Raw genomic sequence first — 25,451 nt, forward strand, 5'->3', positions numbered from 1 at the left:
ATGCTACTTTAAGGCACTATAGTTGATTTTTTAACCAAGAGGAGTAAACTAAAAAGACAGATTCACACCCAAGAAAGTTAGTAGAAAAGTCACCAAATTCATCTTCTTTTTTTATTGATCATATCAGCTTTCGATGATAATCCATACATATTATATTATACTAACACATCGCTAAAGAGTTCTAAAAAACTGTTTTTATATAAAAGTAGACTAAAAATCTAAAAATTAAAAGAATAATGCAGAAAACACAAAAAATCGCCGATATACTTAATTAACCTAGAAAATGACAGAATTGAAAAAAATTTCATAAATGTCATTAGTGTCAAAATTTAATAACAGTAGAGTAAACTTGCCTGCGGTTGGACCAATTAGAAACAAGCATTACGGCGCGGTAAATTTGAATCACTCCTCTTGGTTAAAAAACAAACAATAGTGCTTTAAAACTTTTAAGGCACTGCAGTTAAAAGTGAATTGTCAAATTGTGAAACGTCAAAATATTTATATTTCATTTTTTAACATTAATATTAATAGTACAACTTGCGCAAATTGAAACAGGTGGTTTAAAAGGTTTTTTAAACTGTAATTTAGACTGTATTACATATTGCATTTTTAACACGTTTGTAGAATAACAAGTTTATGTAACGGTATAATATTTTCGCTAAGAATTTTTAGACATTTCCCTCGAGTGTAGACAACCAGTTCTACCTTTTACGGGTCATAGGTTTCCTGGTTTCAGCAATTAACAAGAATATTGTATTTTATAAATTTATAACGTTTGTAGAAAAAATATTGTATGATATACGTGTTAAAAAGTACATTTTTAAGGCAATCATGTGAAATGCAGAATTCGCTTCGCTCATTCTGCAAACTTTCACATGCGTGCCTTAAAATTGTACTTTTAACACTTATATCATAAATAACTATTATAGATTTGTATCAAAACGTTATTAAGCAAATATAATAAAAATATATAAACCAATATATATGTATGTATATTTTACCAATCCGTTATGTATTTTCTTTAATATGATCTACACTGTATTTTCCACTGTCTTCATTTGTTTTACAAAGATTATCGTAACTTCTCATATAGTCCCGAGTACTTTCCACTATATCCTTCCTCATTGCAGTCAATTGCTTCAAATAAGATTTAGGAGAAGATAAAGACCACGTACTTTTCTTTTTTTTGTAGGTTTTTGGCAAACTTCCATAATCCGAATAATTTGGACCTAAATCATTGTCGAAGTTTAGTGATTCGTATTCTGGTAATATCTCATCAGCATTAACGTTTCTTCCATGGGATATCTGGACCAGAGATAACGTTTTCTCTAACCTTGAACACGCTGCTTCAAAGGGAATTTCATATTTATTTATTGGTAATTCTGGAAGTATTGGTTCAGATTGAGTAGAGCAGTGATACATAACAGGAAGTATTGTTTGCGATCCCTTTTCTTTAAAGCATGTACAATATTTTTTATCAGAATTTGACGACTGATTATCTTTCTTAACTATTTGTTCCCTATTCTCATTTGAAATACTACTTTGTCTCAACTTTTTCTTTTTGACTAAGTTTTTAAAAGATTTTAATCCGCTTACTGATACTTGGAGATCATACGAATGATTTTTTTGCTCTTTTCCAGACAATTTTGATATTATTTCTGTTGCTTCTTCTAAAAATGCAGACATTGCACTTACCATTCTTTGGGCCTCTCCATTTTCATTTTTCAGAATTGTTTTTGGTACTCTAGAAGATACTAAATTAGATGTTGTGGCCTGGTTGTAATTATTATCTGTACTGACTGCACTATCATGTAATATATATGGTTCATGAACTATAACTACGTCATCATATTCAGTTCTGTCACAGTGCAAAATTCTCGGCTTTGCTGTGACGACTTCGAAGTCCTTTAAAGGTATACAATATTCTTCAGCTTGTACTGACGATCTGAATATTTCAGCAGCATGTGTTTTGAGCATTTTAATGGCAGGGACTGCTACTGAATGATTGGGTATCCAAGAGCATTTTGCTTTACTATTATTTATTGCAAAGTTTTGGTTGACATGTTCAACGCAGTCTAGAAATTCATCCTTTAGTTCTCCTATACTTCCGTGATACCACGTTTGAACTTCTTTTGACGACATTTCAAGAGGCGGATGATTACTAAGAAGATCTGGAGTAACCATATAGGAACTTTGAGCTTCAAAATTGTCTAAACTTTCTGAAGATACACTGTGAGTAGCTTTGTTTCCTTGAAGGTAGTTATTTGATATATTTATGTTAACCACATTAGTATATATGGCATCTGTAGATACATCTTTACCTTCTTTTAGATACTTAGTAAACGATACAAGCGTTGAGGGCTTTGGAACTACTACCTGTTTTCTCTGGGAATCTTCTTTGTTAAATTGTGTACCACAACTTCGTGTAATCAACAAACTTTTGACTGCTTCTGACTCTGTCACATCTACCAAATCAGAGCTATCTACACAGGCGTCTCTGTTATTAATTTGTGAAGTCATAGTTGCCACATGTTTTAGCTCTTCTACTACCACTTTTAGATCTGAAGTATTTGTAGATATTTCTTTCATTCTTTTTATGGGTATAAGATCAGTCTGCATATCTTGATTTTTTATTCTATTGGCTCTTAATGCCCTTCGCGTAATATTTCTCAAACGTGCTCTAGCATTTTCTGATATTAATAATTCTTTGGGAAATACCGACAGGTTATAGGTATTTATATCATCAGTATCGGTTGCAACTTCTTTCTTCTTAACTTTATTATACAATCTACTGGTAACTGCAGCTACAACTTGAGATCTGGGAGATGCTTTGGAACTAACACCAAATTTAGATTCAGATCTTTTTGAAAGGTTTTCACTGGACATAGCTCGCAGAGACTGCCTCTTGGATGAAGTTCTTGATAATGAAGAAACCGATTTATGTAAGGACTCTGTTCTGAGACTGCTCCTGCGTGATGTTTGACTTCCTGAACCTACTTCTGAACTTTGATTCGATGTAATTGATTTGGATGAAATAGTGGAATCGTCTGAACCGCACTTGTCGGGATCTATTTTATTTGACGACATGATTAAAGTTACTTGTGAATGCTTCTTAGTAATATTTGCGTTGACATCAATATTAGGAATGAGTTCTTCTTCGTTCGTACAAAGAGGTTTGTCAGCTACATTTAATTTATGACTTAATATCGTTAGAACGTTCGATGGATTGGGCTTTCGGTTTAGGTTATCTTCTGGGTTTTCATTCTGCGTGTCTCTTGTAACATCTTTTTGAAAGTACATTTGATTTACAATCGGCAGCTAAAAAGAAAAAAATTAATTACACTTACTAAACGTATTATACATAACTGTACAACTTCGTAAAAAATATCTGTGAAAATGTAAAACTAACTATAAATAAACACTGTGTTTATTTGAAAAGTGCCCACACTCAATATTTCAAAAATGCGACTTTTTAGGATGAAAAGTTTTAAAATTTAGTTTTGCTTTTATTTTGGACAATAGCAGCAAAGACGACGTCATATTAACGTCATGATGACGCCATCCATTTAGTTTTTTAATGGAAACCTTTATTTCTTCTGCCAAAATTAAATAGATAATGAAACCTATGAACGGCAATATGTATCACTATTGCCTTTGTTCAATCGGTAATAATTATTAAACCCTTAATTTGTAGCGTCAGAAAATTTAACATGTGAATTTCCCCAAAAGAGATAAAATGCATAATAGTTATAACAGCAAATCCAATAAGATGTAAATTAGAGCTAGAGGGTCACATAATAGAACAAGTGATGGAGTTTAAATATCTAGGTAGTAAATTATCTAGCTACTGAAAGCGCGAAACAGAAGTGAAAAATCAAGTGAATAGAGCAAACAGAGCCGCAGATTGATTGAATGACACATTATGGAGAAATAGAAATACCGGAAAAGGAATGAAAGGCAGAATTTAAAAAACAGTCATCAGACCAATAATGAAATACGCGACAGAAACACGACCTGACACATAGAGGACAAAAAATTGCTATAAACAGCGGTGATGAAAACAGAGCTAGAAGTACAGATATACGACGGAGATATAATATGTAGAACATTAACAACTGTGTAGAAACAGAAGAATAGAATGGAATGACCGCATAAGTCGAATGACAACAAATAGGTAAGAATGGCAAGAAACGGTTCCCTAATAGGAAGACGACCAGTGGGAAGACCACGAAAACGATGGAACGACAACTTACAGGGGGCACATTGAAAAATATACAGTCATGTCTATACAAAAAGAAGAAGAAGAAGAAGAAGAAGAAGACATTACTCTTAACGTACCATTTACCTAAATATTATTTTACATATTTAATTGTAATATACAGAGAGGTGGATAAATTATGGAATAAACTCATTTTCTCTAAAATGGGCGATTTTCGAGAAAAATCTCGAAACAGGTAGATTTTTACTTTTAAATTAAAATTTTTTGGTATATATTTCATACTAGTGACTAGTGACGTCATCCATTTGAGCGTGATGACGTAATCGATGATTTTTTAAATGGAAATAGAGGTCGTGTGGTAGCTCATTTGAAAGGGTGTTAGTTCTCTATTCAGCAATATAAACATTAACATCATTATTTGTACAGGGTGGCCAAAAAATAATTTTTGAATTAAATTAATTGCCGCAAAAAGAAGAATGTGTGTAATTTATTAAACTCAAAATACATTCTACGACTGTCAGACAATACAAAAAAATGTTAATTTCGTAAATAAACATTGATTTTCGCTTGAATTAAATGTTGAAACTGTCAAGAGGCCGGTGGGAGGTTGTTTGAGATTTAATTTAAACGAAAAGGAACGTTTATTTTTGAAATAAACGTTTTTTTCTATTTTCTGGCAACAGTACAATGTATTTTGAGTTAAATAAATTACATACATTCTTCTTTTTGCGTCAATTCGAAAATTATTTTTTGGTCACCCAGTATAAATAATGATGTTATTGTATATATAGCTACCACACGTCCCCCATTCTCATTTAAAAAAAATCATCGATTACGGCATCACGCTCAGATGGATGACGTCGCTAGTTTGAAATATAGGTATGCCAAAAAATTGTAATTTAAAAATAAAAATCGTCCTGTTTCGGGATTTTTCTTCAAAATGGTCCATTTTAGAGAAAATGAATTTATTCCATAATTTTGCCCCTCTCTGTACCTATACAGGGTATCCAGAAACTCTCCCAACAAACGAAGACCGGAGATAATAATAATTATTCGGCTACCGACAACAGCTGTATGCCGAATTTTGCAGGACGTACCCAGATATTCAAGTATCGCAGCAACGAGTATCAGACCAATACCGAGTAATTATAAGAAACAACCTTATCCCAGAGACTAGACGCAATACCATCAGAAGTGAAGTCGAACGGGAGATTCATAACAATGTAGTAATTGAAAATCAAGTCCGTGATGAAGTTCATGAGCAGATTCCTGAGCTTGCCATACAAGAAGCTCAATCTGACAAACAACGAGTTACGTGATAACCTAGTAAGCGAAATGGCACGTGCGGTACAGGAGGTTAATGGAACAAACCCACTTAGCAGACCACCGCTATCAGGAATAAACTCTTGTAAGAAACTAGGGGCGGTGTTACAAATTGTGAACACTGAAGTCCTACCCAATTATGTCGTAGAAGTCCACACATTAGAATATTTGCACATGCTAATCTACTGTGCAGCAACAACAATTGCTAATGTAATGGGCATTAAGATCAGAACACGACGGGGTACTAACAACGGAAGGACTGGTAACAGAATTGCACCCTGGGAAAAAAAGACTGCTCGGAAAGATTGAATTACTACGTAGGGATATTGGTCAAGTCACCGATTATATACGAGGTGTAAGAAGTAGAAAAGTCATCAGGAGAGCTGAAGAAATAATACTGAGTACTGCAAGACACTCAAGATATGATCCAGAAAACAACACAACCCAACAGTGCCTTGATGCATTAAAACAAAAACTCTCCGTTTATTCAGGACGATCAATAAGGTACAAAGTGAGTAACAACCGAAAATCCGACAATGCCCTTTTTGAGACTGCTGAGAAAGCCTTCTATCGAAAACTCAATTCCACCGTAGAAAATCTCGATAAGTCTTACCCAAGCCAAGAAGAAATTCATGAGTTTTGGGGAAATCAAATTTCCACACCAGCTGCTCTTAACAACAATGCTGGATGGATAGAAGATACGACACAGAACTGCCAACACTACACTACTACTCTCTACGAACCCTTCACCACTGAAGAAGTCTCAAATATCATCAAAGAGCTTCATAACTGGAAATCTCCTGGACCAGACGGAATTCAAAACTTAACTAACTGACTTAAGAAGTTTTGGAGTGTTCATGATTGCTTATCAATACTAATTAATAATGTTATTTCTAATCCGCAGGAAACACCATTATTTCTAACTCAGAGAACCTCTTATTTAATACCGAAGGATCAAAATAACACCCAAGATCCAGCCAAATACCGCCCAATTACTTGTCTTCCAACTTTGTATAAATTGGTCACATCCTGTATAGCCCGGCGTATCTACCAACACTGTGTACTAAACAATATCATATAGCCTCAACAGAAAGGATGCGCTAAGGGTTCCATGGGTTGCAAAGAACAACTTATCATCGACTCAGTTATTTCTAATCAAGCATATTCCAAAAAGAGGAACTTATTTACTGCCTTCATTGATTACAAGAAGGCCTTTGACTCAGTGCCGCATGAATGGCTTATAGATATATTGGGAATATATAAAATCGATGATAATATAGTGACCTTTTTACAGCATATAATGACAGAGTAGAAGACTAGAATTCACCTTCAAATACCTGGTGAAAATAACATCGAAACTGAAAAAATCGCAATCTGCCGGGGCCTGTTTCAAGGAGATTCCTTAAGTCCACTGTCCACTGCCACTGACGCAGGTTTTAGCATCAAAAATAACAACAATGTGGTGGCGAAGCTTAATCATTTGTTGTATATTGATGATTTGAAATTAATGACTTCCACTCGAAACCAACTAGATGAGATGCTAAGAACTGTAGAATACTTTTCAAATAACATTAGTATGCACTTCGGACTAGACAAGTGCCGTGTTTTAAATATAGTCAGAGGAAAAGTACAGCCCGGAGGATTCGATATGCAAAATGACCAGAACATCGAGGCCATGGGTGAAAATGATATGTATAAATACCTTGGAGTAAAGCAAGCGCGGAAAATTGACCATAAGCAAATAAAAACTGAGATAACTGCGGAGTTTATACGAAGGGTAAAACAGACACTAAACACCTACGCATGTTCCGCGCTTAGCTATTCGTTTGGCATTGTTAAGTGGACAAAAACGGACATAGAAAATCTTCAGAGAAAAGTAAGAACACACCTCACAAAGGCACAAAAACACCATCCTAAAAGTGCAGTACAAAGAACAATATTACCACGGAATCTAGGAGGAAGAGGACTTATGGATATAGGTAAGCAATTAGATAAACAAATTGCTAATTTAAGAACTTATTTTCAGATGCAAGCTGAGACATCTACTCTACATCGCGCTATCTGAGCAGTAGATGACACAACACCGATCAAACTGAGGGAACCAGAAATGCGCATAAACCACTTCACTAAAGACGAAAAAATGCGCACCTGGATGGGCAAACCTTTGCACGGGCGACATCCCAATGAGGTCAGCCAAGACTATGTCGACAATACAGCGTCGAACTATTGGTTCACATCAGGAAAGATGTTCCCTGAAACGGATGGTTCATTACTGGCCATTCAGGATCAGGTTATACCAACCAGAAATTACCTGAAATATATCGTCAAAGGCACTCAGGTTCAAAACGACAGATGCCGATATGGATGTCAAGCTCAAGAAACCATCCAACATATTACAGGAAGCTGCCGGGCATTTGCTGCAACTAAAAACAAGGAACGGCATGATTTAGTGGGAAAAATCCATCATCAGGAGATAGCTATCAAGCTGGGAGTTCTCCAAACGGACCATCTCCCATATTATCAATACGTCCCTGAGAGTATGCTTGAGGATAGCAACTACAAGCTATAATACTGGGACCGCACTGTGCTCACAGACCAAAGAGTGGCACATAATAGACCAGATCTCGTACTAGTTAATAAATTAACCAGACAAACAACACTAATTGATGTGGCGATACCTAACCACAATAATCTACGTAGTAAATTTACTGAAAAGATCGCCAAGTACAGAGATCTGGAAATTCAAATACGAAGACAATGGAGAATGCAAAGTACCCGGACGATACCTGTTGTTATGTCTACTACTGAAGTCATTCCGAAGAACCTCCTCGAAAGCATAAAAAGGCTGGGTCGAAATGAAAATCTTTACAAGACCATGCAGAAAGCTGTACTACTCGCAACGGCCAGATGTGTACGAAAATTTTTGGGAGATACACCTGCATACCAAGTCACCTAGGGCTCGATAACACGGAAAGAGTCCCACCAGAGCTCAATCCTTTTGATACCGTAGGTATCTGGGATGAGTCAATTTTCCCCGTAGGGGGAGTGTGAGCCGTACGGCTAAATCTGGATAATAATAATGGAGTTTATTTGTAGCAAATAAATTGTACATGATAAAATAAACTCAGTTCCTCACTGAAGTTGTACGTACAACTTGTGCGTGAGAGTTAAATTTTGATTATAAAATACACTAAATGATATTAAAAATTACAAAAAAGAATAAAAAATAGTCTTTTTGCTCATCTCTCTTCAAATTTGGGCTGCTCTTCTCACTAATTCAGTTACTGAGAAATTTTGTTTATCGGACTTACGAAAATCTTATAAAATTCAAGAAAGGATTCCGAATAATTTGCGATGGGACTGCTCTGGTGGGACTTCGTCTTCTACGAGACTTACCATGACTTTTTGATTGTGTTTTGCAATCTTTACAGTAATATTCACGATTTACAAATTTATAAGTGCCGTTTCAAATAAATCATTTAAAAACATTTAAATTTAATTTAATTAAAAAAAAAAGATCCTTCAGATAATTTTAAGACAATTTAACCCAATTCACCTAGTCCGAAAATGCTTCCTAAGGGAGCTAGAGCTCTTTGAAGATGGCGTCTTGAAATTATTTTTTCGTAAATATTTCCAGAACGCTTCTATTTAGAAAAACTAAAACTGGTACGCCTATTTATCTTCCAGAGTTAAATCGATTACATGAATTACGAATTTCTAGTACCGGTCATAGGCTCCCGTTTTGGGTAGGGCAACGTATATTTTATCACTTAACTTTTTTGTTATTAAGTTCTAAGCATTTTTGACACTGGATTGTTAAGTGGTGAGGTGTTTCAGTACTAAAAGGTATTCTTTCCTTAAGTCGGTAGGATGCACCGTTTTCTAGAAAAATCGATGTTGAATTTGAAAAAAAAAAATTTCAAAAAAAACTATTTAGCAAAACGAAAACTGATACGTTTATTTATCTTCCAGAGATAAATCGATTTCCTTAAGTTGCGAAATTCTAGTGCTGGTTATATATGCGCCCGTTTTGGATAGGTCAACGGGCATTTTATAGCATAACTTTTTTGTCTTTAATTTTTAAGCATTTTTGGCACCTGATGATTAAATTATGAGGTATTCGAGTACTATAAGGTACACTTGCTTTGAGTCGGTTAAATACACCGTCTTAAAAAAAATCAAATTTTTTTCAAATTGAATAAACGAAAAATTTTCAAATTTATTTTTCTAGAAAACGGTGTATCCTACCGTCTTGACGCAAGAATACCTTTTAGGACTAGACTACCTCACCGTGACCCGTCACAATGGCCCGGTCAAAACAGCCCCATCAAAAAAGCCCCGTCAAAATAGCCCGGATACAAAATAGCCTCGGCCTCGACAAAATAGCCCGTAAACAAAATAGCCCCGACAAAATAGATAGCACACAAATTAGCCCCGGTCAAGACAGCCCCGGCTAAAACAGCCCCGGCTAAAACAGTCCCGGCTAAAACAGCACCGGCGAAAACCCCCCAATAAAAAGTGTTACCTTTTAACGGAGTACCATTTATTTTAAATTACTATTTTAATTAGAAAATAAGCCACAATTTAACTTAAAAAAATTATCTTATTAACGTTTCGACTTCGGACGTCGTTGTCAAAATACAAAATATTAATAAATTAAAGAAAAATGTTGTTGCTTAATAAAAAATTCTTTTAATAATTTAATTTAATCTGACTCATTCATATCGACAATTCAGACATACATTATAATGGTGCAAATGAAAGGAATAAATTTCTTTATTTCGTAAACCCGTGACGTTAAGGAAAAATCCTGAAATAGGTTGATTTTTATTTTTAAATTACGATATTTTGGTATATACGTCATACTATTGACGTCATTCATCTGGGCGTGATGACGTAATTGATGATTTTTTTTAAAATAAGAATAGGGGTCGTGTACTAGCTCATTTGAAAGGATATTTAATTCTCTATTCAGTAGTATAAACATTTACATAATTATTTTAAAAGGTAAGCAAAACTTTTTTTAATTCATTATTTAACAAAAAAAAAGAAGAATGTATGTAATTTATTTAATTCAAAATACATTTTACTTCTGTCAGAAATCAGACAAAAATGTTTATATCACAAATAATCATTGATTTTCGCTTAAATTAAATGTTCAAACTTCCAAGAGGCAGTTGGCTGGCGGGAGCTGGCTTGAACATTGAATTTAATCGAAAAGCAAAACACATGTAAAAGAAAAAGAAAATAATCGTTTTCGTTTTGATTCAATTCGAGTCTCTTGCCATCCTCTGACACGGTGTTTCTGGATCTTTATCCTTTATCAAAGAGGCTATTGCAAGTAGACTGAATTGAATCAACTCGAGACGAAGAAGAACTGCATCTATTAAAATATCTGCAGTATATTGTGGTTAGACTGTCCTCTAACGGGGAATGACAAAACACATGTAATCGAAACAGAAGACAGGGTTCGAGTTCTCTGAAAAGACTAATTTTATTCAATGTGGTTAAGATAAACATCTGAATAGAGGATAATTATAATTTCCGAAAAAATGTATTTTTAAGGGATTATTTCATGATGAATTCTCAAGGGAGCTTATTTGTCGGGACTATTTTGTCGGGGCTCTTTTGTGGGCGAGCTATTATTCCGCGGTTATTTTGTCTGCAGGCTATTTTGTCGGAGCTATTTTGTGTGCGGGATATTATGTCGGGGCTATTTTCTTGGAGCTTTTTCGACTGGGCTATTTTGACGGGGTACCCTACCTCACAGTTTAATAATCCAGTATCAAAAATGCTTAGTTAAGTTAAAGACAAAAACGTTATGCGATAAAATACCTGTTGCCTTATCCAAAATGGGCGCCCATGACCGGTGCTAAAAATTCGTAAATAATGGAATCGATTTATCTCTGGAAGATAAATAAGCGTACCATTTTTCGTTTTTCTAAATAGAAGCGTTCTGGAGATATTAAAAAAAACTAATTCCAAGACGCCATGAGAGCGCTCTAGTGCTCTTAGCCAAGCCGCACACCAAAGAAACATGAAACGAAAAACATGAAACATGAAACGAAAAACATGTTTTATGAAGAGAAAACATTGCTAAACAAATCTCAAAGTCCGCCTACCAATGAAACGAGTGTGATTCATGCTCATGACACATTTTTATTTTCGGAGAGTTTCATAAATGGCCGGACATATATTTGTTTAGCAGTGGTTTATTTCCATGAAACGTAATTTACGTTTCATGTTTCTTTGATGTGCGGCCTGCCTAAGCCAAGCCGCACACCAAAGAAATATGAAACGAAAAACATGAAACATGAAACGAAAAATATGTTTCATGAAACTAAAACACTGCTAAATAAATCTCAAAGTCCGCCTACCAATGAAACTAGTGTGATTCATGCTCATGACACATTTTTATTTTCGGAGAGTTTCATAAATGGCCGGACGTATATTTGTTTAGCAGTGGTTTATTTCCATGAAACGTAATTTACGTTTCATGTTTCTTTGATGTGCGGCCGGGCTTAGAAAGCATGTTCGGACTAGATGAATTTGGTTAAATTATCTTAAAATTATCTGACGAATTTCCGGTCTTCATTTATCGGGAGAGTTTCTGGACATCCTGTAAATTTGAGACAAAAAACAACTGTAACTACAAAAACATCCATCATCTACAACACAAGATTTAAAATCAAACTAGTCAACTTTTTGATGGGGCTGGTGACTTCCGAAAATATCTTTGGCTGTAGAACAGTTCTGAATACTGATATGTAAGTAAATACCTATTACAAAAAACTTTATGTGTATTTTGATCATATACCCTGTAGTCAGGACCCCATGAACCCTTAACCACTTAAGGATTGATGGTAGTATATATTAAATTATATACCAAGCAATTTCCATCAGATTTATCACTCCCAATAGCAGAATGTCGCAATATACACTCTATGGACTACTAAGTTCAATACTCCACAGTTGTTTTGCTTTTTGCTTTATTGTATGTATTTTAATAAAAAATAAGACATAGTTTTTTAAGGGTTAACTCAATTAAGGTAACTAAATTAAGGTAAACATAAAATAAAAATCTGTGGCTAAAGGACCTGCATCTAAGTCATATTTTCACATACACACACAAAGATGACAACAATACCATACGTAACGGCTTATCGGGAAAACTAAAAGGGATAGGAAATAAATACATCACAACAACACTCAAAACAACCACTACACTAATATCCTTCCTGTACAAAACCAAATTTAACAATACCCAAGCGATATCAAAGAACTGCATTTATAAAATACCCTATGGATGCAACAATTTCTCTGTGGAGATAAAGATATTGTCATGCAGATGTCGCGGCATTGGTGCCAAAACCGATATTGAAGGATAACCTATAACTATAACGATTCCTACATAAAAACCTCACAGCCAAATCGTTCAAAATGGTGATGGCAGTAGCAAAAGCAAAATGTATGACAACATCAAAGACATCTGTAAGATGTAACCTTGAGGTAAATGCAACCATTATCTAGCAAGGGATGACATTTAAATACAATAGACATACAATAAATAATATCAGGCTGTGGCGACATTGAAATAAGTAAGAGAACAAACAACGAGGGCAACAAAATAGCTGGCTGTCTAAACAATATATGGAGTAATATAAACATTGCTATTCAGGATAAATTGAAGATAGACCTAATTAACCAGATAGACCTGGGCTAATTAGCAAAATCCAAGGAAAAGTTATTTACCAGCCATTTTATTGCTGGAATCGAATCTTATGATTCTATATATCAATAATATAGGTATGCAAAGTCCGCAGATAGTGTGCTACTTTTTTATAAACAAAATGGCGCCCGAAAATCGTGTTTTTTTTCAATTTTTGCTCTATAACTCCAAAGATTTTAACTTTACACCACAAACACTCAAATAAAAATTTACTGTAATTAATTTCTGCATAGAGAAATGTTTTTTCCGACTAACTTTGACGAAAATTTTGCTCGGAAAATGCGGGTTTTTCCAACAAAATCTTTAATTTTCAACTAAAATTTTAGGTTAGTAATTATTTATTAATAATTAAATAACTTGGTGATATAAAAGACCTTATGACATATATTATGTTTCCATAAACTTATTAAAATTGAATGAACAGTTTAGCAACAATTAAATTGTTAATTAAAAATTTACGGTTGCTCTAGTAACCACAATAGTTACGATGCATAAGAATAACTGTGATTTTTGTATAAAAAGTAACTAGACCCATCTAATGTACTTTACAGAATTGAAATTGGACTGTATAAGCGGCCTCAAAAGTATTTTAAAATTATAAACAATTTTTTGGCTTATAAACAAATAGAATATCTCGGGAGATATTAAATTAAATTAAATTATAAAAACGGCATTGGAGAGAACGTTTCTTTTAAAAGAAAAAACGTTTAATTTCAATGAGTGGTTCTTGAGATACAACCGGTCAAATTTGACCGGCATGTACGGCGACGATATAAATAAAAGGATGGTAATTTTCAAACAATCACCTTTTTATTTCAGTCGTCTTTCTCCACACAAATTTTTATATCTTTAAAATACTTATAACATATATTATAATAATAAAAACTATCGGTATTATGAGTGAAAATTACCAAAAATACTAAAATTTCAATCAAAAATCAGGTTGGAGAAAATGGAATCTCAAAGTTCAAAATCGGTATACGTTAAAAACAATGCATTTTCTCGGCTTCACGTAGAGCAATTTTCTTCAATCTTTTTTTTGTTCCTAAGTAACTCGAGTAGAGCCATCTAACTAGCTTATTATTAAATGTCAAAGTTGCTTTTGTTTTGTTATAAAAAAATTAGTTATTTATTTTAACAAAAATTTTTAATTGGTTTAAAAAAAGATTGTTTAAATAATTATACAGCTTTCAAATGAGAATATTTGTATTTTAAACGTTAAAAGATACACTTGTTGTACCTTTCTAAAGGTAAGCTTATCTAAAAAAAGTCTACAACTGGAAAAAATATCTAGTTTTGATTTCTTATAAATAAATAAATTTTTTATAACAAAACAAAAGCAACTATTACACTTAATAATACGCTAGTTAGATGGCTCTACTCGAGTTACTTAGGAACAAAAAAAAAAAAGAATGAAGAAAATTGCTCCATGGGAAGCCGAGAAAATGCATTTTTTTAACGTATACAGATTTTGAGATTCCATTTTATCTAACCTGATTTTTGATTGAAATTTTTGTATTTTTGGTATTTTTCATTCGTAATACAGATAGTTTTTATTATTATAATATATGTATTTTAAAGATATGAAAATTTGTGTGGAGAAAGAGGACCGAAATGAAAAGGTGATGGTTTTAAAATTATCATCCAATTATCTTCGCCGTATCAACCGGTCAACTTTGACCGGTTGTGTCTCAGGAACCACTTATTGAAATTAAACGATTCTTCTTTTAAAAGATCGTAATGCTGTATATATTCTTTTCAATACCGTTTTCATAATTTAATTTAGTTTAATATTTTCCGAGATATTCTATTTGTTTATAGGCCGAAAAATTGTTTATAATTTTAAAATATTCCTGAGGCCGCTTAAATAGTCCAATTTCAATTATGTAAAGTACATTAGATAGGTCTAGTTACTTTTTATTTAAAAATCACAGTTATTCTTATGCATCCTAATTATTGTGGTTACTGTCGCAACCGTAAATTTTTAATTAACAATTTTATTGTTGCTAAACTGTTCATTAAATGTCCATCAGCTTCTTGAAATATAATCTATAGGTACCAAAAAACCTTTTATATCGCCAAGTTATGTAATTATTGATTAATAATTACTAACCTAAAATTTTAGTTGAAAATTAAAGATTTTGTTGGAAAAACCCGCATTTTCCAATGAAAATTTTCGTCAAAGAAAATTGGAAAAACATTTCTCTATGCAGAATTTAATTACGGTGAATTTTTATTTGAGTATTTTTGGTGTACAGTTAAATCTTTGGAGTTATGGAGCAAAAAATGAAAAAAAAAACACGATTTTCGGGCGCCATTTTGTTTATAAAAAAAGTAGCACACTGTCTGCGGACTGCATACCTATATTATTAATATATAGGATCTTATAATTCGATTCCAGCAATAAAATTGCTGGTAAATAACTTTTCCCAAAAATGGCCTATTCTCCGATAATCTGCCCAGACTAAGTAGGCTATAAGGCCTGTAATGACATAGACCGTAGATATTAGACGAGAAACAACAAAAACCAGATTGATTGACACAATCCACATGGATTGTTATTGTGTGTGTGTGTGTGAAAAAATGGCTTGGTTGCGAGTCCGTTAGCCACAGATTTTTATTTTATTTTTACCTCAATTTATTAGTTTTGTTATATTTATACGTATTTCACTTAAATGATTATATTTGTTTCTTTCAAGTAGTTTATGAGTAATTTAAATATTTCCATTTTATGACAACTTAGTAGATATTCTATACTAATTGGAAAATGAACTTGTGTTTGTCGTAAATTGTAATATAATTGATTTATATATCTCTCGTTAATTTTGCATTCCAAGAAAATATGGTTTAAATCTCTAATTGAAACATTATCACAAAAACATACTGATGAATTAATTATTCCTAATTTGTGCAGATGTGCCTCATATTTCCCGTGTCGAGTTTTTAATCTGACGATAGTAGAAATATCTTGCTTTGGCAGGTTATATTTAAATATGTATTCAGGTGGCGGAGGAAGTTCTTGATGTAAAGAAAAATATAAATTTTTTGACATGCTTTTAATAGTAGTAAAAATAGTAGTGTAATATTTTTCCATTCTTTTTTCCATATTTTATTTATTCTAACTTTGACGTCATTTATTGCATCTGTCGATAAGATGTGAGTTAGTATCTCACCTTTTTTTATTGCATCTTTGGCCAACTCATCCACTTTCTCATTACCCAGTATACCGGCATACCCTTTTGCCCATATAAATACTACTTCCACTTTAGACAAATTATTTTTTATATTACATAAAATTTTTGATTTGTATGAACTAAAATCAGTATTTTCAATTGCATATATTGCAGATCTGGAGTCTGTTATTATCACAGCTTTTTATGGATTGCTATTGAATTGTTGGATGGACGGGACGGGAAGATGGCGCCAACAGAACTCTTTAGAACCGCTTCAGACAGAGTAAAATAGACCGTGATTATCGACCATGTCCTTATAAGGCATAAGAAGAAGATGATAAATGTATTGACCTTAGTCGTATAAAACAATTTCCATTTATAACGTGAATTACGCAAGGTGAAAAAATAGAATACTGATTTTTACTGTTTGTTTCATTAAGATCATATTTAAAGAGGAACCCAACTAAAAAGAAGATAATCCGGTCAAAAATTGATTTGATAGGTATTTAAGGTGATACAGTAGCGATCAACAGGTAGCCAAAACGCGTTCCAAGATTGCGGCTGTAATTTTGAATATTTTTTCGAGATATTTGGCACACGTATTCATAATATAATAAAGAATGGCGGTGCAGAGCCCAATTTGAAAAATATATTAATATGTGGAAATTACTCTGTAATTAAATACAATATTAAAAAAACGAGCCTGTACCGCCATTAAGAAGAACAAAAAAATACACTTTCTTCAAATAAACTTTTTTATCCGATGCCTAGATTTTGTGTCATTTTGGAACTACTAATGAAATAAAAAACTTTAGTAGTTCCAAAATGACACAAAATCTAGGCATCGGATAAAAAAGTTTATTTGAAGAAAATGTATTTTTTTGTTCTTCTTAATGGCGGTACAGGCTCGTTTTTTTAATATTGTATTTAATTACAGAGTAATTTCCACATATCAATATATTTTTCAAATTGGGCTCTGTACCGCCATTGTTTATTATATTACGAATACGTGTGCCAAATATCTCGAAAAAATATTCAAAATTATAGCCGCAATCTTGGAACGCGTTTTCGCTACCTGTTGATCGCTACTGTTTCCTCTTAAGCGTATTCAATTGAAACATATCTTTGGCCAGGTTAGCCTTGGAAACAATTTGTTATCACTCAACTGACGTTCTGAAATGTTATGTTTGTAAACGCCACACTGATCAGTTCCTATCATTAGTATTTAACTACTATTTTAAGTATAGTGACTTCAAAGTGACGTTTATTATTAAGAATCCGTCCAAACAATGAGCGTGCGGCCTTGCCAATTTTAATCTTCTGCGGGCAGGGTTACGTTAATGTTTTTCCAACCACGAAGAACCCTTGCTCATAGAGTTTTCGGAAACTAAAGTGCATATTAACAAAAACCTTTATAGGGAAACTTTAAATAAGGTTTATCAAGCAGTATGACCAAAACGTCCAGACAAGCTTGTCATTTTTGCACGACAATGCTGTGCTTTATGTTACGGAAGAAGTGAAAAAATCTACAACGAAAGAAATAGAGGATATTAGAGTATCGACTCTATAGTTTCGATTAATTGTTCTACGATTTTAACATCTTTGAGCCACTGAAAATTAGTGGAGTCACTGAAGGTTTTCACCTCCGATTTCGTTGAACCTTCATCGATTTTCATGGAAATCGGTAAGTAGTTAGAATATACTTCAAGGAACAAAGGTGACATGATGCCAACTTGCGCTTTTACCCTGGGGGTGGATGCCACCCCTTCTCGGGGGTGAAATTTTTTTTAATAAAAAAATACCAGAAATCGGTAGAGGGGCAACTTCTAAGCAAAATTTGTTATATAAAGTTATTAACATAAATCAATACTAAAAATAAAATAAAAATTTTTTAAATCAATCTTTTCAATCATCTTTTAAATCAATACTTTTTGAGTTATTAAATATCAAAATTTTTATTTTTTTTAAATGCTTGTTTTAAAGCTGTTTTCACGTATTTCTCAAAAACTATAAGCTTTTGTAAAAAAACTATTATTACCAAAATTAAAGATAGTAAAAAAATTAATACACTCCCCACTTAAATAACTAAACTAATTTCAAAATGAGTTATGGGTAATTGAATGTATACTTTTTTCGACGAGTACTCAAATCTAAGTATTCAAGCTTACATAACGGGAACACGATGCATTTTATAGAATATACTTGTTAAACACTTGTCAAAGTACTTCGGAGTACCTATCAAATGAGCTCCAGTAGAAGTTAATAGAATCAAAATTAAGCAAGTTATGATGAAAATAAGAGAACCCTTTCGATTTTTTTAGGAAAAAGTGAAAAATAAAACATACGCCATTTCCACAAAAATTAAAATTTGTAGTAATCCTCACAAGAATTTCTTTAGGTCAACATAGTTAATAATTTCAACAATTTTCACCGGTTTAGAATGCATATATTTGAAAATAAGATACAATTTAAAAAAAATCACAATTATTTTCTTTTGATAATAACTCCAAAAATACTCAATATACGTAAAAAATGATATATAACTAAATTCTCTTTTTTCTGTTCCAAATACTTAACCCACTTTACTAATTCCGTAGAGTAAAAAATAACCGAGATAGAAACGTTTAAAATTTCAATTTTGCTGTGAGAACCATGTAACCGGGGCTATTTAACCTTTTATTGTTAAAAAAGTGAGAGGTTTAAAAGACTAATTTCGACATTTTTAATAGCTCTTGGAATCAACTTTTAACAAGTTTTTAGGTGAACCTGATATCTTAAAAATTAACTAAGTTAAAGTTACTTAAAAAAAAACAATAACATTTTTTGGAAAAATTTTTCAAAGATACATTTTGAAACATTTTTGGTGCATAAATTTTAATGCTATCACTTTGTTCGGGGCTTTATTTGATAGATATTTCTATGAGCTTTGACAAGCTTTCTATGAGCTTTCGATTTTTTTAGGAAAAAGTGAAAAATAAAACATACGCCATTTCCACAAAAATTAAAATTTGTAGTAATCCTCACAAGAATTTCTTTAGGTCAACATAGTTAATAATTTCAACAATTTTCACCGGTTTAGAATGCATATATTTGAAAATAAGATACAATTTAAAAAAAATCACAATTATTTTCTTTTGATAATAACTCCAAAAATACTCAATATACGTAAAAAATGATATATAACTAAATTATCTTTTTTCTGTTCCAAATACTTAACCCACTTTACTAATTCCGTAGAGTAAAAAATAACCGAGATAGAAACGTTTAAAATTTCAATTTTGCTGCGAGAACCATGTAACCGGGGCTATTTAACCTTTTATTGTTAAAAAAGTGAGAGGTTTAAAAGACTAATTTCGACATTTTTAATAGCTCTTGGAATCAACTTTTAACAAGTTTTTAGGTGAACCTGATATCTTAAAAATTAACTAAGTTAAAGTTACTTAAAAAAAAACAATAACATTTTTTGGAAAAATTTTTCAAAGATACATTTTGAAACATTTTTGGTGCATAAATTTTAATGCTATCACTTTGTTCGGGGGTTTATTTGATAGATATTTCTATGAGCTTTGACAAATGTTTAAGTTTATGTTATAAAATGCACCATTTTGCCGGTATTTAAGCTTGAATACTTAGATTTGGGTACTCGAAATATACAGAGTGTCCCGAAAAGATTGGTCATAAATTTTACCACAGATTCTGGGGCCAAAAATAGGTTGATTGAACCTCACTTACCTATATACAATAGTGCACACAAAAAAGTTACAGCCCTTTGAAGTTACAAAATAAAAATTGAGTTTTTTTCATATATCGAAAACTCTTAAAGATTTTCTATTGAAAATGGACATGCGGCGTTTTTGTGGCAGCAACATCTTAAAAAAAAATTAAAGTGAAATTTGTGCACCACATAAAAATTTTATGGGGGTTTTGTTCCCTTAAACCCCCCAAACTTTTGTCTACGTTCCAATTAAATTATTATTGTGTCACTTTTAGTTAAACACAATATTTTTAAGACTTTTTTGCCTCTTAGTACTTTTTCGATAAGCCAGCGTTTATCGAGATATTTTGAGTATTTGTCGAATCCACCACATATTTGTATATGGTTAAGTACGATTATAGAGACCTATTAATAATCTGAAAATTTATTTATAATTTACATTTTTAGGTATATTTTGAAAAAGAAGCCACATCTCGATTAAAGGTGACTTATCAAAAAAGACTAAGAGGCAAAAATGTTTTAAAAACACCGTGATTAACTAATGGTATCACAATAATAGTTTCATTGGAACGTACACAAACATTTGGGAGGTTTAAAGGAACAAAACCCCCATACAATTTTTATGTAAATATATTAAAAAAGAAGCCGCATCTCGATAAAAACTCGCTTATAGAAAAAATACTAAGAGGCAAAAAAGTTTTAAAAACGTTGTGTTTAACTAATGGTACCACAATAATGAATTAATTGGAACGTACATAAAGTTTGGGGGGGTTTAAGGGAAGAAAACCCCCATACAATTTTTACGGGGTGGACAAATTTCACTATAATTTTGTTTTAAAATGTTGCTGCCATAACAATGATACATTTCTATTTTGAATAAAAAATCTCTAACAGTTTTCGATATATTGAAAAAAATCGATTTTTATTTTCTAACTTCAAAGGGCTGTAACTTTTTTTATGAGCACATTTGTACCAAGGTAAGTTAGGTTCAATCGAACTGTTTTTGACCCCAGAATGTGTGGTACGATTTATGACCAATCTTTTCGGGACACCCTGTATATTCAATTACCTGTAACTTACTTACTTTTAGTTAACATAGTAAGGAGTTTATTTATTTTTTTATTAGCCTCAATTTTGATAATACATAATAACTTTTTTGTAAAAACTTATAGTTTTTGAGTTATTTATGACAACTCGGTTAAAAACATGCATTTTTCTCACGAAAAATTAAAATCTTTGAACTCAAAAAGTTTTGATTTATTTTAATAATAACAAATTTTGCATATAATTTGTCCCTCTATCGAATTGTGGGATTATTTTTAATACAATAATTTTCGCCCCCGAGGAGGGTTGGCATCCACCCCAGGGTAAAAGCGTAAGTTGGCACCATGTCACCGTTGTTCTTTGAGATATCCTCTAACCACTCACCAATTTTCATGCAAACCTATGGAGGTTCAACGAAATCGGAGGTAATAGCTCATATGTCACCTTCAGTGACTGCACTAAATGGCGTTAAAAGCTATTAATTGCTTTCAGATCGACGAAAAAGTGTTCTTAAAAAATTCTTCGACCTACAGCCACAAAAATTCTTTAAACACGTACATTGGAATATGCGCCTTAAATATAGTAGTACTTATTTGTAAATATACTTACCAATAAATAATTTTTTTCTGGATCAAATATATGTTTCAATTGAACAAGCCTAGTAGTTTAAAATTAGCTAAGTGATAATAAATCATACCTGTACGTTTTTTAAAAGCTCCTTCAGTCTAAATATTTCTGCTCTCAATTCTCGGATGGTCTTTTCTTTGGGGTCTTCGTTGACGACTGGCCGGAATATTATATTTTTGGCGCGTTGCCCAAAACGCAAAGTGTTAACGGTCTCATTATAGCAAGCACTGGAAGGAGAAACAGCTGGAAAATACAAGAATGCATTTTGGTATGTAGTTTTATTATACGAGGATCATTTGAATACGCAAAGAATATGCAAAAAATAAAAGGTATGAGAAAGTACCGGGTGGTGAATCGTCAAACGGGCCATAGGAAACTCAATGGGAAATTCTAAATTGTTGAATTCCTGTTTCCCTAATTATTATACATCAAAAGTCCTGATGGTTGTAGAGTAGTGAAATTTGTAGATGACTGAAATCCCTATTAAAAATAAATTTGTTCAAAGAATTAAACGGGTGATTCCATTTCAAATCACTCAATTTTGGAGCAAAAAAAATTTTGGATCTCCAATTTGTCTGAAAATTGGTACATAGCTTCTGCGGAACGTAACAATAAGATATTTAAGGTCAAAAAATCTTCTTCTTTCTTTCTCAAAATGTCATTTTATGCGATTTTATAGTGATTTGGTGTTTATTTAAACAAATTTGCATTTTATATCGTAAAGTATCAATGGAAAACATAATATTTTAATAGCAGGGACTCGAAAATGTCATTATATGGCATTATAACAAGTTACTTTGATTCAAAACAAGTTTTTGACCAAATTTTATATTGTAGAAAACGTGAAAATACCATTTTCTATATTTTTCTCCATTCCCAAAATACATCATTTACGATTTGGCTAAAAATTTGCCCACAGATAGCCAAAACACAGGAATTTAAGTGGTGAGAAGGATTTGAATTATATTACAATACCAAAAAAGTTACATGCAATATCATAGTCAAAAATATAGGCGTCTACTATAAGTAAAATTAACACGAAAATATCGACCTTACGACAAAAATTGTTAAAAAGAAATTGTAATAATTGTAAATACGATTTATTTGGAACAATGTCAGTTTCTACCATTTTTGTCGAAAAGTTAAAAATGGCGGAGATATTGAGCAAAACAGATTTTCCTTTAAAATCAAGATGGCGGCTAAGGTAACGGAGGAATTCATTCGTGATTTTAAATTAAGGCTACTATTGACTCCCCTAAAGATTAGAAAAATAAAATTTTGGGAAGCTCGGAATGCAAGGTCAAATGCTATTCCGACTGGACTAATATACTTTTGAGTCTGATATTACTGCATGTAACTTTTTTGGTATTGTAATATAATTCAAATCCTTCTAACCACTTAAAGTTCTATGTTTTGGCTATCTGTGGGCAAATTTTCAGCCAAATCGATGATGATTTATTTTGGGAATGGAGAAAAATGTAAAAAACGGTATTTTAACGTTTTCTACACTATAAAATTTGATCAAAACCTTGTTTTGAACCAAAATAACTTGTTATAATGCCACATAATGACATTTTTGAGTCCCTTCTATTAAAATATTATGTTTTTCATTGATACTTTGATAAATTGAAATAAACACCAAATCACTGTAAAATCGCATAAATTAACATTTTGAGAAAAAGAAGAAGATTTTTTGACCTTAAATATCTTATTTTTACGTCCCGCAGAAGCTATATACCAATTTTCAGACAAATCGGAGATCCAAAAATTTTTGTCTGAGTGATTTGACATGGAATGTACACTTCGCGTCATATAAAACTGGTACACTTTTTTTCCCAATGTAAACCTGTGTTCAGACTGACAATTATTGTTGGTGAATCACTTCGTTGTTGCCATTACAGATAACGGAATTGCACTAAATCTAAATACAAAAAAATAACGTTTAAAATGTATATTTCGAATTGTTATACATATATTTAAATTCCACACTTGTTCACTGTAAAAGTTATTCATTTTGTATTAGTTTCAAATTAAATTTTTAATTTTTCCAGTGTGTTTTATTTATTCTACACAACTTATGCAGTTTTGTCCTACAATTTACGAGAAATCAATCACACCTCTCGATTTGACATTAAACATAATACATAATAATTTAAAGTCATGTCAAGATTTATTATCTATCATTATTTTTGAATTGAAATTTTTCGTAAATTATAATAAAACACGAATCAATGTATGGATACTTAATTGAGATGACGGAAAATTACAATTGTTTTACTTTTTAGTATATTAAAAAATGCGGTCTGTCGCACAGCGTTCTTACCTAGTTTGATATAATATTTTCGTTGAACTGGCAACGTTGCCCTAGAAATTAGAATGACACTTGTGACAAGATCAACTTACACAACTTGAAAAACACGATTTTCGGTTATAAGAGTTGTACCAGTTTTTTTTGACGCGAAATGTACCAAACACATACCAAAATTTTGCAAAAATACAATACTTATAGGGGAGTGCAATTAGAACGAAAACATGCATTGTTTCGGAAAAATTCAAACAAGCTTATATTTTTCTAAAACTTTTTTTGTTAGTTTATATACATGTTAAGGTAAACAGTTCTACTCGCAGATTTGGCCGCTAATTGTTTATTAATTGTTTAAACAATAACAATTTTTTGTATAAATAATTTTTAAAATATCGTTAAATTCATCATTTTACTTTGATCAAATATGTTTCTATTTTGTTTTTGATTATACTGAATCCGAATATGGCATTGCAATTTGAAAATTCTTATACATAAGCTCTTATACCGTATGTCTGCGTAGCTAGGAACCACATGGAAAACTTTTTTATTATCAATTTTACGAAAAAAAGTTATTCTTTATAAAATGCTCTGGATAGTCAAAAATCTAAAACTCAACCATCAGATATCAAATTTTATCAATTTTATACGAGTTATGTCAAAAATATGAATTTCGTTAAAGAGTAAAGTACCTTTATATTCCAGAATATTAAAAAATGATATTATGAAAAGTTGTTTGAAATTAAAAACTATTTTTAAATATACAATTACATCATTCTAATCGAAAAAAAAAATTCCATTTCTTCTCAAATTACGGATATTCTTCATCATTTTATTACAATTATGATAACTATTTTATTATCAATTTTACGAAAAACGGTTATTCTTCATAAAATGCTCTCCCTGGTCTAAAATCTAAGATACAACCATTAGATATCAAACTTTTTTAATTTTATACGAGGTATGTAAAAAATATAACTTTTTCTTAACAGTTAAGTGCCTTTATTATTCACAATATTTTAATTAGAAGGATGTAATTGAACACTAAAACAAATTTTTTAATTCCAAACAACTTTTCTTATTAACAATTTTCGATATTGTGAAATGTAAAGGTACTTTACTCTTGAGTGAAATTCACATTTTTTGACACACCTCGTATAAAATTAATTAAATTTGATATTTGATGATTGCATCTTAGATTATATACGATGCAGAGTATTTTATAAAGAATAACTGTTTTTCGTAAAAGTGATAATAAAAAAGTTATCAATAGGTAAGTTATCAATATGCAGACATACTGTATAGTATAAGAGCAAAAA

The 25,451-nt window shown here is 31.9% G+C and overlaps 1 protein-coding gene across 1 annotated transcript in view; it reads right to left on the minus strand.

The window, feature by feature from the left end:
- Positions 1 to 975: 975 nt before the first annotated feature.
- LOC114330371 (uncharacterized) overlaps positions 976 to 25,451 on the minus strand; it is a 170,858-nt gene continuing 146,382 nt past the window's right edge. The window contains exons 8-9 of the mRNA XM_050649798.1: positions 21,901 to 22,073; positions 976 to 3,318 (exon numbers count right to left, since the gene is read on the minus strand). Of these exons, the coding sequence (XP_050505755.1) occupies positions 1,009 to 3,318; positions 21,901 to 22,073 (2,483 nt within the window). The 3' untranslated portion in view covers positions 976 to 1,008. The remainder of the gene's footprint in view (positions 3,319 to 21,900; positions 22,074 to 25,451) is intronic.

This window comes from Diabrotica virgifera, chromosome 4, assembly GCF_917563875.1.
Source record: "Diabrotica virgifera virgifera chromosome 4, PGI_DIABVI_V3a".
NCBI lineage: Eukaryota > Metazoa > Arthropoda > Insecta > Coleoptera > Chrysomelidae > Diabrotica > Diabrotica virgifera.